Raw genomic sequence first — 16,576 nt, 5'->3', positions numbered from 1 at the left:
GACTATTGGACACTGTGTGACTATTGGACACTGTGTGGCTATTGGACACTGTGTGGCTATCGGACACTGTGTGGCTATCGGACACTGTGTGACTATTGGACACTGTGTGGCTATTGGACACTGTGTGACTATTGGACACTGTGTGACTATTGGACACTGTGTGGCTATTGGACACTGTGTGGCTATTGGACACTGTGTGGCTATTGGACACTGTGTGGCTATTGGACACTGTGACTATTGGACACTGTGTGACTATTGGACACTGTGTGACTATTGGACACTGTGGCTATTGGACACTGTGTGGCTATCGGACACTGTGTGGCTATCGGACACTGTGTGACTATTGGACACTGTGTGACTATTGAACACTGTGTGACTATTGGACACTGTGTGACTATTGGACACTGTGTGACTATTGGACACTGTGTGACTATTGGACACTGTGTGACTATTGGACACTGTGTGACTATTGGACACTGTGTGACTATTGGACACTGTGTGGCCATTGGACACTGTGTGGCCATTGGACACTGTGTGACTATTGGACACTGTGTGACTATTGGACACTGTGTGGGTATTGGACACTGTGTGACTATTGGACATTGTGTGACTATTGGACACTGTGTGGGTATTGGACACTGTGTGACTATTGGACACTGTGTGGGTATTGGACACTGTGTGGCTATTGGACACTGTGTGACTATTGGACACTGTGTGACTATTGGACACTGTGTGACTATTGGACACTGTGTGGCTATTGGACACTGTGTGACTATTGGACACTGTGTGACTATTGGACACTGTGTGACTATTGGACACTGTGTGACTATTGGACACTGTGTGGTTATTGGACACTGTGTGGCTATTGGACACTGTGTGGCCATTGGACACTGTGTGACTATTGGACACTGTGTGACTATTGGACACTGTGTGACTATTGGACACTGTGTGGCTATTGGACACTGTGTGGCTATTGGACACTGTGTGGCTATTGGACACTTTGGCTATTGGACACTTTGGCTATTGGACACTGTGTGGCTATTGGACACTGTGTGACTATTGGACACTGTGTGACTATTGGACACTGTGTGACTATTGGACACTGTGTGACTATTGGACACTGTGTGACTATTGGACACTGTGTGGCTATTGGACACTGTGTGGCTATTGGACACTGTGTGGCTATTGGACACTGTGTGACTATTGGACACTGTGTGGCTATTGGACACTGTGTGGCTATTGGACACTGTGACTATTGGACACTGTGTGACTATTGGACACTGTGGCTATTGGACACTGTGTGGCTATTGGACACTGTGTGGCTATTGGACACTGTGTGGCTATTGGACACTGTGTGACTATTGGACACTGTGTGGCTATTGGACACTGTGTGGCTATTGGACACTGTGTGGCTATTGGACACTGTGTGGCTATTGGACACTGTGTGGCTATTGGACACTGTGTGGCTATTGGACACTGTGTGACTATTGGACACTGTGTGACTATTGGACACTGTGTGACTATTGGACACTGTGTGGCTATTGGACACTGTGTGGCTATTGGACACTGTGTGACTATTGGACACTGTGTGACTATTGGACACCGTGTGGCTATTGGACACTGTGGCTATTGGACACTGTGTGACTATTGGACACTGTGACCCCCAGTACACTGTGTTACTCCCAGTGACACGATGTGACTATTGGATACCGTGTGACGTCCGGGGACAGTATTTGACATTCAGGACTCACCATAAAGGTTGAAATGGACATAATTCTGCACATATGAGAATTAAGTGGCTTACCATGATTATACTGGACAGCATGACTGGTTTGGCATTTGGGGGAAGCAGAATAACATTCATGAGGGCGCTGACACTAACAGTGATCCCTGACGGTTTGATAGTGCAGCGAGGAGCAGATGTCACTTCCAAATCCAACAGCAGAGGAGCTTCCTTCGCTGATGATGTTGGTGTCTTGGTATCAGTGAGGGGGGAAAAAAGGCATGGTTAAAACTTTCAAAGATATTCCATTTAATATATTTTCAGTCACATTTCTCTTTGGTTTTAATTGCCCCTGTCTCAGCCCATTTGCTGCTGAAACCCTCATTTGTGCCGTCGTTATTTCCAGATTTAATTAATTGAAAACACACAGACACATGTAGCCGACTTTCTATCTTTCATCCGGCATAAACCGGAGCTCATCCTAAACAAGGCATTTTCAAAGTAGGGGTCGCGACCCGCAGGTGGGTCGTGGGCAGGTGTCGGGAGGGTCACGGAGCAATTCATGCGCAAAGCCACAGCAAATGGCCTTTAACAAAGCCAGCTGCGAGTGGCTTTGAAAATGACGGCCACGACCTGGTAGAAAAATGCATGTGCACTACGCATGCTTGCCTGTTCATCGGTGCGCATGTGGCCTGGGAGTGTTGGGACCTGAACCTGGCGTCAAAGTGCGATGGCGGCATGCTGGCGGCTGACTACGTGGTGATCGCCGATGATGAGCAAGGTTATGACCTCGATCTGTTTTGCATCCCTAAACGTTACTCAAATTATCTGGAGTATATATTCCTCATGGTTTAGTCATGAACAGAACTGAACGTTTGGCAAGGGATATAATAAAAACCATAGGAAATCATCACATCATCACTCTCTGTGTACTGAAGGGTGGCTATAAGTTTTGTGCTGACTTTTTAGACGACATTAAAGCATTGAATCAAGACAGTGACCAGTCAATTCCAATGACGGTGGACTTCATCCACTTGAAGAGTTACTGTAATGATCAGTCAACAGGGGAGCTGCTCAGAGTTTACGAACTGAGGTACGAAATCCATGCTTTCCCTGCTTGAGAAATTGCCCTCTCTGGCTGATTCGTTTGCTGCTGAAACTTGGATGCTAACTATGTCTTACCTCTCTTCCAGCAAACCTGATTGGAGTGAGATCGTGAGGACCAAGCAGACTCACCTCTTGCATTAAAGGTAAGAGAAAATGGTAGGTCGCGAATGTCAGCCGGCGTGGGTCGCGAAGGTCGGCCGGCTGTTAAAAATGGGTCCCCAGAAAAAAAGTTTGAAAAACACTGTTTTAAAAAAAATTTAGAGTACCCAATTCATTTTTCCAATTAAGGGACAGTTTAGCGTGGCCAATCTACCTAACCTGCACATCTTTGGGTTGTGGGGGAGAAACCCACACAGACACGGGGAGAATGTGCAAACTCCACATGGACAGTGACCCAGAGCCAGGATCGAACCTGGGCACCATGAGGCAGCAGGGCTAACCCACTGCGCCACCGTGCTGCCCTGAAAAACACTGTCCTAAACATTTCTACCCATATCGTAACTCGCTCCAAGTCCCAATTAACCCTCATCCCTGTGCTTGCTGCCTGACAGTGGCTCCCATTTAAGTAAAATCTTCATCTTAAATTCTTAACATTGTTTTCAAATGGAACATTAAAGTCATCACAACACAGAATTAGGCCGTTCAGTCCATCAGAACCATGTCATATTCTGTTGTACAGCAATCCAGTCACTCACACCGCCCTGCTCGATCCCCGTAACTCTGCAACTTTATTTCCCAGGTGTCCACCCAGTTTCCTTTAGAAATCATTGAGCGTCTCCGTTTCCTCTCCCCCCCGTGGGCAGCAAGTTCCAGTTCACTTGTTGTGTAAAAAACATTCTTCCTCATATCGCCTCGCACCCACCCACCCCGGAAACTTTAGGTATGGGCGCAATTCTCCGGCCTTGTTCCGTTCTCGCTCAAGCGTAACAAGACCAGTGGATATCGGGAGAGGCCAAAAATCAGATCCGTGCCAGGCGCCAAACAGTTTGTGATGCAGCCGGCCCGCTCCCAAACGTGAAATCGGGATCATGCCGTAGCATAGTGAGAAACCAAATATCACCAATTAAGCCCCATTTCCATACAATTAACGAGGGCCACCCCATATCCAACGGCCTCCAATCATTCAGTAGCCTCCCCAGTAAGTGGTCTCTCTGGTGCTGAATACTACTCCTTTTGAAAAACGAGAACCTGGCAGAAGGGCTTCTGTGGAGCACCGAGAAGGTGAGAAGCCATTTGTGCAAAGAGCCCGGGGGTGCTGGACTTGCCACCATAGTGCTCGGTGGGGGGTGGGGGACCCGCTGCTGAGGGTGGGGGGGGCAACTACTCACGCCACCACCATGCCAAACCCTGAATCATGTGTAGCCGTTCCGGGGGCAACCGCTGTCCCTGCCCAATGTCCAATGACCACCCATTACACCCACCGATTGCTGAGGCCTCCAGTTGCGCGGCTGAAGGCTTTATTGCAGTCTAATGTTAGTCCACTTGCGGCAGTAATAAAGATTATTATTATTGCTAAGAGAATTGACAATTGTGGTTAAGTGAGCTCTTTACACAACCCAAAAGGATTCCCATGGGTGGGCGGCCCATGTAGCATGTGGGAGCCATTGCCTAGCATCTCAATTACACCTTGATGCCTGGACACTGCGGTTGAACACTGCGAGAGGCAACACCGCACAGGCAACATCCGAGTACCCAGGGGATGGGACACAGCTCTGAGGACATGTCCACAGCCGGAGGGTGGGTGAGCACCATGGGGAGGGGGGTGGCGGGAATGCTTGGAATGGTGGGCAAATGGTCCGTGGGTCAGCCTGCATTGTGGAAGGAAATGAGAGGGATCATAATGGTTCTGCGAAAAAGTGTTGTACAAACCCCACTCCTGCTGGTGCAGTCCCCACACTCCCAACCCCCACCACCACTCCCCACCCCCCAACTCCTCCCCGGTGCCCTCAGTGATCCTCAATGTGCCTTGTCCTCCTAGATCGACGACTACATCTTGGATGCACATCTGAGGTGGATGTAGAGGCTGCCAGCTGCTTACCTTTTCCCGTGGCCTTTGATGCCCCTTGTGGGCGTCCTCTGGGGGCTCTGGGGCTGGAGGGCCCTGGATCACTTGTTGGCGGCTCATGCACAGCCGTGCCACCGTATCCCGTGTGCTGGCTGCGAGATGTGGCCTCATCAAACGGGTGGAACTCGGGGCTAGTGACCACCATCCCCAGTCCATGGGACGGGTCCGGCTTGACACCCGCTGCCCCTTCCTCCCAATCGGTTCCCATTGGGCCCTGGGGTTCACCTTGGGATGGAGGGGCAGCTGGTTCGAGCCCCGGCTGCTCCTGCATCATCTGCTCTGCCATCCCTGGCAGTTCCCCATGGTCGGCACCATTGTGTCGACACCCTTGGCGATGCTCCTCAGTGATTGGGCCATGCTCTGCAGCACCTCAGCCATGCCCACCTGTGACTGGATAAGTTCGCAACGCCTCGGCCATTCCCATCTGAGAGCGGGCCATGTCCTGTAGAACCTTATCAAGGTCGGCCTGGTACCTGACATTCCCCAGTGAGGCAGAAATTCTGTCGAGACTCTCAGCCATGGCAGTCACTGACTGCGTGACAGCTTGAGCACCGTCACTCATGGTGCTGACACCGTGCACCAGGCTCTCCATTGCGGGTGCCACCCTAGCAGTGTTGGCCTCGGTGCCACTCACTGCCAGCACCATCTCCTCTGCCCGTAGCCTCTGGAACTCCTCCAAGCACATCTGCTGGAGTGACGCTGACATCTCTCTCTGAACATCCAGGTTTGTCCCTATCGTCTCCATCAGCTGCGGATAACTCTTTTAAAAAAATAATTTTGCGCCCCCCCCCCTGGGTTGCTGCAGAGACCGACCACACTCTACCCCTTCGCCAGGAAATCGAGAAAGGGCTGCCACCGCCGAAAGAACCCCTGTACTGACCCCCTCAGGGCAAATTTCATCCTCTCCAACTTGATGAACCCAGGCATGTCGTTGACCCAGGTCTCCGAACTCGGGGGGCCACGTATCCCTCCACTGTAACAGAATCCTGCGCCGGGCTACTAGAGACGCAAAGGCCAGAATGCCGGCCTCTCTCGCCTCCTGCACTCCCGGCTCCGAAGCTACCCCAAAGATCGCGAGCCCCCAGCCCGGCCTGACCCTAGACCCACTTCCGACAAAATCCCCGCCACCCCCTTCCAAAACCCCTCCAGACTCGGTCATGCCCAAAACAAATGGGTGTGGTTTGCCGGGCCAGCCGAACACCTCCCACACCTGTCTCCCCCTCGGAAAAACCGGCTCATCCTTGGCCCCGTCATGTGAGCCCTGTGCAGCACCTTCAGCTGAATTAGGCTGAGCCGAGCGCAAGAGGAGGAAGAATTCACCCTTTCCAGGGCGTCCGACCACATCCCATCCTCAATCTCTTCCCCGAACTTTCCTTCCCATTTCGCTTTGAGCTCATCTACTGAGGCCTCCTCCTCCTCCTGCATCAGTTGGTAGGTAGCCGAGATCTTCCCTTCCCCGACCCACATCCCCGAAACCACCCTGTCCTGCACCCCCCTTGGCGGAAGCCGCGGAAACTCCTCCACCTGCCTCTTAACAAAGTCCCTGACCTGCTTATACCTAAAAGCGTTCCCAGGGGGGAGGTTCCACTTCCCCACCAGCTCCTCCAGAGTCGGGAACTTCCCATCCAAGAAGAGGTCCCCAAACTGTCTGATGCCTGCCTTGTGCCAACTCCCAAATCCCCCACCCGTTCTCCCTGGCGGGAAATGGTGATTGCCCCGTATCGGGGCCCAAACTGAGGCCTTCACTTCCCCCCCCTATGCCGCCTCCACTGCCCCCAAATTTTGAGGGACGCAACCACCACCGGACTCGTGGAGTACTTTGCCGGGGGGAGTGGAAGTGGGGCCGTCACCAAGGCCTCCAGACCCGTACCCGTACAGGATGCCACCTCCAGCCTCTTCCATGCGTCACCCTCCCCTTCCGTCACCCACCTGCGAATCATCACCACGTTCGCCACCCAATAATATCCACACAGGTTGGGCAGCGCCAGGCCCCCTACCTCCCTTCTTCGCTCCAAAAATACTCTCCTTACTCTCGGGGCCTTCCGCGCCCACACAAACCCCAGAATCAACTTATTCACCCTTCTAAAAAAAGCCTTCGGGATCAACATGGGGAGGCACTGGAAAAGAAACAAAAACCTCGGGAGCACCGTCATTTTAACCGACTGGACCCTGCCCACCAACGAGAGCGGAAGCGTATCCCACCTCCTGAACTCGTCCTCCATCTGCCCCACCAGCCTATGCATAGCCCCCCAGGTCCTAGCCACGTGGACCCCAAGATACCTAAAGCTCCCCGCAGCCCTCCTCAACGGGAGTTCCCCTATCTCCCTCGCCTGACCCCCCGGGTGCAGGACAAACAGCTCGCTTTTCCCCACATTTAGCTTATATCCCGACAAGTCCCCAAACTCCTCAAGTATCCTCAGCACCTCTGGCATCCCCTCAGCCGGGTCCGCGACATACAGCAGCAGATCATCTGCATACAGCGACAACGGGTGCTCCTCCCCCCCCCTGCACAATCCCCCTCTAACTCTTCGAGTCCCTCAGCGCCATGGCCAGGGGCTCAATTGCTAACGCGAAGAGCAGGGGAGACAAGGGGCACCCCTGCCTCGTCCCTCTGGAAAGCCGAAAGTCCTCTGACCTCCTCCCATTCGTCACCACACTCGCCACCGGGGAGCTAACCAGCAACCTCACCCAGCTAATGAACCCCTCACCAAACCCAAACCTCCACAACACCTCCCACAGGTAACTCCACTCCACCCTATCAAAAGCTTTCTCCGCATCCATGGACGCCACTATTTCTGACTCCCCAACCACCGGCGCCATCATCATAACATTCAGGAGCCTCCGCACGTTGGCATTCAATTGTCTCCTCTTTACAAACCCCGTTTGGTCCTCATGGATCACCGTCGGGACCACATCCTCCACCCTCCTGGACAGCACCTTTGCCAACAACTTGACATCTACGTTAAGGAGCGAGATCGGCCTATAAGACCCACACTGAAGGGGGTCCTTGTCCCGCTTCAGGAACAAAGAGATAATTGCCCTGGACATTGTCGGGGGCAAAGCCCCCCCCTCCCTGGCCTCATTCAGGGTCCTCACCAGCATCGGGCCCAGCAAATCTGAAAATTTCTTATAAAATTCCACCGGGAACCCGTCAGGCCCTGGCGCTTTCCCTGTCTGCATGCTTCCCAGCGCCTCCACCAACTCCTCGAGCTCAATTGGGGCCCCGAAACCCTCCACCCGCTTGTCCCCTACTCTTGGGAACTCCAGCGTATCCAAAAAGCAGTCCATCCCGCCTGCTTCCCCGGGGGGTACTGCCTCGTACAGCCCCTCGTAAAAGGATCTGAACACCCCATTGATGTCCTTTCCACCCCGCACCAAGTTCCCTCCTGCATCCGTGGCTCCCTCAATTTCTCTAGCTGCCTCCTGATCCGGAGCTGGTGAGCCAACATCCGGCTTGCCTTCTCCCCGTACTCATACACCGCCCCCTGTGCCCTCCTCCACTGTGCCTCCGCCTGACGGGTGGTTAAAATGTCAAACTCTGCTTGGAGCCTGCGCCGCTCCCTCAGAAGCCCCTCCTCCTGGGTGTCTGCATATCTCCTATCCACCCTGACCATCTCCTCCACCAGCCTCTCCCTCTCGACCCTCTCCCCCCTCTCCCTGTGCGCCTGAATAGATATCAGCTCCCCTCTAACTACTGCCTTTAGTGCTTCCCAAACCATCCCAACCTGCACCTCCCCGTTGTCATTGGTTTCCAAATACCCCTCGATACCCCTACGGATCCGGCCGCACACTTCCTCCTCTGCCAAAAGCCCCACATCCAACCTCCACAGCGCGCATTGATCCTTCCCCTCCCCCAGCTCCAGGTCCACCAAATGTGGAGCATGATCAGAAATGGCTATCGCCGAATACTCCACCCCCACCACTCTTGGGATCAGCGCCCTGCTAAGCACGAAAAAATCAATCCGGGAGTACGCCTTATGAACATGGGAGAAAAAGGAGAACTCCCTACCCCCCGGCTTCAAAAACCTCCAAGGGTCCACCCCTCCCATCTGATCCATGAACCCCCTCAGCACCGAGGCCGCTGCCGGCCTCCTGCCCGTCCTAGACTTCGAGCGGTCCAGAGCCGGATCCAGCACCGTGTTAAAGTCAATCTCTGTGTCTCGAAGTCCGGGATCAGGCCCAGCATACGCCGCATGAAGCCCGCATCATCCCAGTTGGGGGCATAATCATTAACCAAGACCACCCGCTCCCCCTGAAGTCTCCCACTCACCATCAGATATTGACCTGCACTATCCGCCACCACTTTGGACACGACGAACGATATGCTCTTACCCACCAAAATTGCCACCCCACGGTTCTTTGCATCAAGCCCCGAGTGAAACACCTGTCCCACCCAACTCTTTCTTAGCCTCACCTGATCCGTAACCCTGAGGTGTGTCTCCTGGAGCATAGCCACATGCACTCCCAGCCCCCTCAAGTGAGCCAAGACCCGGGATCGCTTCACCGGACCATTCAGCCCCCTCACGTTCCATGTGACCAACCGAACCCGAGGGGCCGTCCCCTTCCCTCTACGCCGATCAGCCATAGCCCTTCCTCAACCCACCACGTGCCCGGGGAACCCACCAAGCCCGCTCCCCACGGTGGCAAACCCCCCTCCCAACCCCCCCTTCACCATCCATTCCCTCACAGTCCCTGCAGCAACAACCCGGCACCCCCCCCTCTCCTCCTCCCCCCCAAACCCCCCCACCCCCCCAAGCTAGGGCTGTGTTACCCCCAGTATTATACTTCCGTGAGTCAGCTGACTTCTGCTGACCCCGGCTACTCCCGCCATAACCACGACCCCCCCACCCGGATGCAACACAGCCGCCAATCCCTCCCTCCCAGCGCCGGCCCCGCCCCCAATTCCTCCAGCGCGGGAAGAAAGCCCGCACTTCCAACCCGAGCCCCGCCCCTCGACCCAACACGCGGGAAAAAGACGGACACATGACCCATCGGGACCCCAAACTACTCCCCAACCCACCATTGGAAAAAAAACCTACCACAATAAATAACCAACAGCTCCAAAGAAACCCCGAAACAACCCAAATAACCATAACTCAAATAGCAAAAATGGCGAAAACAAACAGGAAGCAACCATCAGCAAACACAGCCAATATAGGCGAAAGGATACCCAAGAGGACAAAGCCTCCAAGCAAAGTACATTTCCCCCCAGCCCCCCCAGTCCTCAGTCCGAATCCAAGTTCTCAGCCTGGACAAAAGCCCAGGCCTCCTCCGGAGAGTCAAAGTAGAGCTGGCGGTCCTTGTACGTGACCCAGAGGCGAGCCGGCTGTAGAAGGCCAAACTTCACCCCCTTCCTGTGGAGCACTCCCTTCGCTCGATTGAAGCCAGCTCTTCTCCTCGCCACCTCCGTGCTCCAATCCTGAAAAATCCGAACGTCCGTGTTCTCCCACCTGCTCCTCTCCTTCTTCGCCCACCTCAACACGCACTCCCGGTCAACCAAGCAGTGAAAACGGACCAGCACCACCCTGGGCGGTTCGTTCGGCCTGGGCTTCCGCTGCAGCACTCGATGGGCGCCTTCCAGCTCCAGGGGACCACGAAACGACTCTGCACCCATCAGCGAGTTTAACATTAGGACCACATAGGCTGCCAAATCCGAACCTTCCAGCCCCTCCGAGAGGCCCAAAATCCATAGATTCGTCCGGCAGGAGCGGTTCTCCATCTCCTCCATCCTTGCCTGCCATTTCTTGTGCAGTGCCTCATGCGACTCCACTTTCACTGCCAGGCCCAAAAGCTCATCCTCATTCTCCGAGGCCTTGTGCCGCAGCTCCCGAATCTCCCCGGCCTGAGCCGTCTGCGTCGCCACCAGTTTGTCCAGCGAGGCCTTAAACGGCGCCAGAATCTCGGCTTTGAGCTCCATGAAGGAGCGCTGAAGCAGCTCCTGCTGCTCCCGCGCCCACAGCTGCCATGCTGCTTCCCCGCCCACCGCCATCTTGCCTTTTCTGCCTCTCGCCATTCTCTGAGGTAAAACCAATTTCTGGACCGCTCCACTGCGAGTCCAGTCCATCCACCCAGTGCTGGGCACACTGGCTGTGTTTCCCCCCGGGGGAAAAGTCTAAACAGCGCCGTTGCGGGCTCTTAAAAGAGCCCGTAAATCCAAAAAAAGCGGGAGCTGCCGAACGTGCGGCTTAGCTCCGCATTGCCGCCACCGGAAGTCCAGCTGCGGGTAACTCTGTACCACGGGCACAGCATCAGGCTGGGACCCAGCTGGGTCCTTGGATCCAGCAGACCTCCGACTGCTGTCTCGCCTGGGGGTTCCTGCCTCCACCTGATGTACATCAGCAGCTGTGTGGTATTCACCAGATTGTACCCCAGAAGCCTGTCCACTAACATTTCCCACTGAGGTGCATTTATCAGCATTGGTAGGGGGTAGAGATGACAGCTGTGCCGTGACTACGGTTGCATTCTCGGAGCTCCCCTCCGAGGTGTTGTCCTCAGAGTCAGGAGAGGGTGCCGCCTGGGATGGGCCGGGGCCGTCAGCTGGAGGACCTGCGGGAGAGTCAACACGTGGTCAGTGGGAGGGATGGGTCAGTCAGTAAGGCAATCACTACTCCATGTTTGACAGGTCCCCCGGGTGGAGCCCGGTGGCTCCTCACCTCTGTGGAGCCACCAGCCACAGCGTGGTTGACTATCCTGTCCTCGACCACGCTGGTCAGCTCCAGGGACCGCTCCACAAAGGAGGTGAGGATTCTAATATCTGGAACCCCTCCCCCAGTCTGAGCCCTCTCCCGATGATAGCGGGAGAGCTTTTACTGAAGAGACACAGAGACAATATCGTTAGCCACACACGTGGTTCATAGTGGTGGGAGAGAGGGTGTGAAGGAGGGGTTTCGGTGGGCGGGAGGAAGGGTTGGAGGAAGCATGGGAGTTGGGGGGTGGATGCTCCCATGGGGGAGGGGGGGGGGGAGCGTTGTTGTCTACTTACTCGTGCTGCCTGGTGTAGGTCGTTGGCCTTTTTTTGGCACTGAAGGCCAGTCCTCCTGGTCACACTCCCCGAGCTGACGACTGTCCGACTGCCGCCACTTCATCCCAGGCAGCACTGGCTGCCCTGTGGCTGACTCTCTGGGCTCAGCCTCCGGGACCCTTGGGGGAACAGGACATCCCTCTTGGACTCCACGGCATCTCATAGCCTCCCCAGGTCAGCATCTCTGAATCTTGGGGCTAGCCTCCTGGGTGCCATTGTTGCAAGCTGGCTTGGATTGGCTGAGCAAGTGCAGCTTAAGTGCTGTTCGGCCTTGTTAGCTGGGGGCTGGCGAGTGCGGTCCCGGCGAATCAGCTGGCGAGCCTTTATTCGCGACGAGAAGCCGGTGACGCCTAGTTAAGTGGACCAATTAATGTTGAATTGCTTTGTCAGCCCCGCTGGGCCGAGGGTTGGGAAGTTTGTGGCAATTCCCGCTCGCTACCACACTGAGAAATCTTTCCAGAGAATTGAGCCCTTTGTGTTCCCCTCATCCTTGTACCATCAGCCAATGGGAACAGATATTTCGCGATTTACCTTTTCAAAACCTGTCCCAATCTTGGAAACCTCCATAAAATCTCATTTCAGTCTCCTTCACTCCAAAGGGAACAACCCCAGCTTCTCTAACCATAACCTTGTAACTAAAATCCTCCCCCCACCCCTGGAACCATTCTGGTTCATCTCTTCTGCTCTCTCTCTCGTAGATCTGTATCTCTTTCCTAAAGTGTGGCTCTGGTCACAATTCTCCAGTTGGGGACCAGCATGAGATTTAGAAAGGTTCAACATGACTTCCTTGCTTTTGTACTCAACATTTATGGAGCCCAATATCCCATCTGCTTTGCTAACCACTCTCTCAATGTGTCCTGTTACCTTCAGAGATCCATGCGCATGAACTCCCAGATTCCACTTGCGCTGCACACTTGAAATCTATATTGCCTCTTCTTATCCATTCTGCCAAAATGTATCACATTACACTCATCTGTATTCAATACCATCCGGCCATTGCATACCCATTCTGCTAGCTCCGATACATCCCCTTGTCATCGAGTGGGATCGTCCTCACTGGTTCCATTCTTCCATGTTTGGAAGCAGAGGAAGAATTGAGATTTTGCTCTGCATTCAAAGTCATTGAAATATATTTAAAATGCAATGATTCTGCCCCTAACCCTTGGGGAACATCACTGTCTGCGATCGTCCAATCTGACAAACATGACTCACTGGTTTCGGTATGAAGCTAAGTTTTTATTTATCAAAGCTGACCTTCCTACTCCATAAGCCTCAGTTTTGTTAACCAGCCTTTTATGTGGTACTTTGCAAATGCTTTCATAAAATCTATATAGCCACATTCCCTTCTCTGTTACTTCATCAAAAAAATCCACCTAATGTGATATAGAGCAGATAATCTGATTTATTTGTGTTGATTGGCCAGGGCACCAGAACACTCCTGCTCCTTTTTGAAAGAGTGACCTGGAATCGTTTACTTAGAATCCAAAGAATTTCTGCAGTGCATAAGAAGGCCCTTCGGTGGTGGCAGCATGGTGGCACAGTGGTTAGCACTGCTGCTTCACTGCCCTGAGGACCCAGGTTCAATTCCGGCACTGGGTGACTGTCTGTGGAGTTTGCATATTATCCCCGTGACTGCGTGGGTCTCACCCCCACAACCCAAAGATGTACAGGACAGGTCGATTGGTCACACTAAATTGCCCCTTAATTGGAAAAGAAAATCGGTTACATTAAATTTATTGAGAGAAAAAGAAGGCCATTCGGGCCAGTAAGTCTGCACTGACCCTCCGAAAGAGCACCACACCTAGACCCACTCCCCCACATTATCCCTGGAACCCCACCTGCATACCATTGACCACAAAGGAGCAATTTTAGCGTGGCCAATCCACATGACCTGCATATCGTGGGCCTCACGGTAGCATGGTGGTTAGCATCAATGCTTCACAGCTCCAGGGTCCCAGGTTCGATTCCCGGCTGGGTCACTGTCTGTGTGGAGTCTGCACGTCCTCCCCGTGTGTGCGTGGGTTTCCTCCGGGTGCTCCGGTTTCCTCCCACAGTCCAAAGATGTGCGGGTTAGGTGGATTGGCCATGCTAAATTGCCCGTAGTGTAAGGTTAATGGGGGGATCTGGGTCCCTGGTGCTGTGAGGCAGCAGTGCTAATCGCTGCCACCGTGCCACCCAAGAGGACAGATGGGACCTTGGTGTAACGTCTGATCCAAAAGACATCTCCAATAGTGCAGGACACCTCAGCATTGCATTGGAGGGTCAGCCTGGATTTTTGTCCTGAACTCCTTGAATGGTATTTGAATCCAGAACTGACTGATTCAGAGTTAGTACCTCTGCCAGGGCCCCTGTCTCCATGAGATGATCTTCTTTGCTTCCTATTCAGTCTCACCTTTCCTTGACGACCCTTTTACTATTGGATGATTATAAAATACTTTTGTGTTCTTTTTATAGTGCTAACTAATCTATTGTTCATATTCTCTTGCCTCCCCTTATTTTGGTTTGATATTGTATTCCGTTTGTTTTTCTGCTAAATTACCAATCTGACATTGATCCAAAGCTTCCTTTTCAAGTTTCATTTAATTTGCTGTATATTTAGTCAGCCAGGTAGTTTGGCAGGCTTTTCTTTCCCCATAAGTTCTGAAGAAGAAACGGGCTCAGACTTCCGGTGGAGGCCGTGGAGTGAGTGGTCGCACATTTGGCAGTTCCCACTTGAGTTGGCTTTTTTGGACCTTTTCCCCGTTTGCTGGGTGGATGTTTTGGTGAAAAAAGGTATCGAGGTGACTGAGGAAAGTTAAATTCCACTGGTAGGGCTGGAGGATGGATCCGCGGACCAGAAGTGGGTCGCGAAGAAGGGAATAGTTGGAGTAAGAGAATCTTTGCCACAGGTCAAGATGGCGGAGGGTAAAGGGTCAGCCCTGCCTGTCCAGTGGTCAACAGAGCAGCTGGTGGACTTCTTAAATGAGAAGTTCAGCTGGCAGAGGCGGTGAGGAAGCCCAGGAAGACCCAGCCAAGGCGGTGGAACCATTAAAAGTGGGAATTGATCGGGTGGAAGAGAGGCTGGAGTCCCAGGGTCAGGCTATTCAGAAAGTGGAGAAAGCAGTGGGGGAGCATGAGGAGCAGCTTACCTCATTGGCGGCTGAGATTGGGATGATGCGGGAGACCCAGAAGCGGTTAAAGGAGAAGGTGGAGGTCCTGGAGAATCGCTCCTGGAGACAAAATCTAAGAATCGTGGGGATGCCTGAAGGCATCAAGGGAACGGACGCTGGCTCGTACGTAGCCAAGATGCTGGAGAAGATTATGGGGTAGGGGCCTTTGACCGGTCCCTGGAGGTCGACCGAGCGCACAGGGCTCTGATGGGGAATCCGCAGGCGAATGAGTCGCCGAGGGCGATTGTGATGCATCTCCACCGATTCCTGGATAAGGAGAAGATATTGAAATGGGCAAGGCAGACGGGGAGATGCACCTGGGAAGGCAATGAGCTTCGGGTGTACCAGGACCTGGGCGCGGACCTGGCGAAGAGGAGAGCCAGGTTAAAGCGGGTGAAGGCTGGCCTCTTCAAAAACAGGGTGGAGTTCGAGATGCTGTACCACCTCTGGGTGACTTTTAACAGCCGAGACCATTGTTTTGGGACACCAGAGGAGGCGATGGAGTTTTTAAGAGACAATGGGCTGGCAGGAGAAGGAGGACATTAAACTGTGGAGGAGGTGTGGGTAGATGTTTGCTGTTTTTTGTCTTTTTTCTTTTTCTCTGTTGGTTTTTGCAGAACTTCTCTCCTGTGAGATGTTTTGTTGGATTATGTGGCAGGATGTTTGGGAACCTTTGAGGGCGAGGGCACCATTTTCTTGTTCCATTGTTGTTTGTTCCATGGAGGTATGCGAGCGGGTGGGAGGGGAATCAGTGGGGGGTAGGAGGCTCAGGCATCTTTGGCAGGGATGCCAGGCTAGCTGGGGCGGGCTAGTTAACAGGGGCACAGTGGGGGGTGGCCAGGTGGTTAGCATAGCAGAGGGGGATGGGGTTGTTGTTTTGTTTCAAGGAGGGGGGAGCTGCTGACAAAGGTGTGGTTGCTGTGGTGATGTGAGACAGGAGTGGAGACGGTGGGCATCCAAGGGTGAGCCTGGAGGGTCCCGTGACACGGGCTGGCTAGTTGATCGGCAGAGGAGGGGAGCGGGGTGCCCCCACAACCAGGTTGGTCACATGGAACATGAGAGGGCTGAATGGGCCAGTCAAACGGTCCTGTGTGTTCACGCACTTGAGGAGGTTGAAGACGGATGTGGCCTTTGTCCAAGAAACACATCTGAAGATCGGGGATTAGACAATTGTAAGGAAAGGGTGGTTAGGGCAAATCTTTCATTCTGGATTAGACATGAAGATGCAGAGGGTGGTCGTGTTGATAAACAAACGGGTGGCGTTCGAGGTGGAGAACATTGTGGCAGATTCAAGGGAGGTCCGTGATGGTGAATGGGAAGCTGGAGGGGATGCCAGTGGTTTTGGTAAATGTTTATGCCCCAAACTGGGATGATGTGGAGGCGGATGCTGGGGAAGGTCCCGGACCTGGACTCGCACTGGCTGATTATTGGGGGGTGGGGGGTGGGGGGTGGGGGGTGGGGGGGGGGGGAGCGTGGCAGCAGTAGCGAAGGAGCTGATGGGGTTCATGGGA

The 16,576-nt window shown here is 53.7% G+C and overlaps 1 protein-coding gene across 9 annotated transcripts in view; it reads right to left on the bottom strand.

Moving 5' to 3' along the window:
• Positions 1–16,576, bottom strand: part of LOC119969356 (phospholipid transfer protein) — a 268,237-nt gene that overhangs the window by 55,857 nt on the left and 195,804 nt on the right. For all 9 annotated transcript variants that reach the window (XM_038802893.1, XM_038802891.1, XM_038802887.1 and 6 more), the window contains one exon: positions 1,805–1,975. In XM_038802893.1, coding sequence (XP_038658821.1) covers positions 1,805–1,975 — 171 coding nt within the window. The remainder of the gene's footprint in view (positions 1–1,804; positions 1,976–16,576) is intronic.

The sequence above is a fragment of the Scyliorhinus canicula genome, chromosome 7, assembly GCF_902713615.1.
Source record: "Scyliorhinus canicula chromosome 7, sScyCan1.1, whole genome shotgun sequence".
NCBI classification, from domain to species: domain Eukaryota; kingdom Metazoa; phylum Chordata; class Chondrichthyes; order Carcharhiniformes; family Scyliorhinidae; genus Scyliorhinus; species Scyliorhinus canicula.
This window is presented reverse-complemented; position numbering and strand designations above follow the sequence as displayed.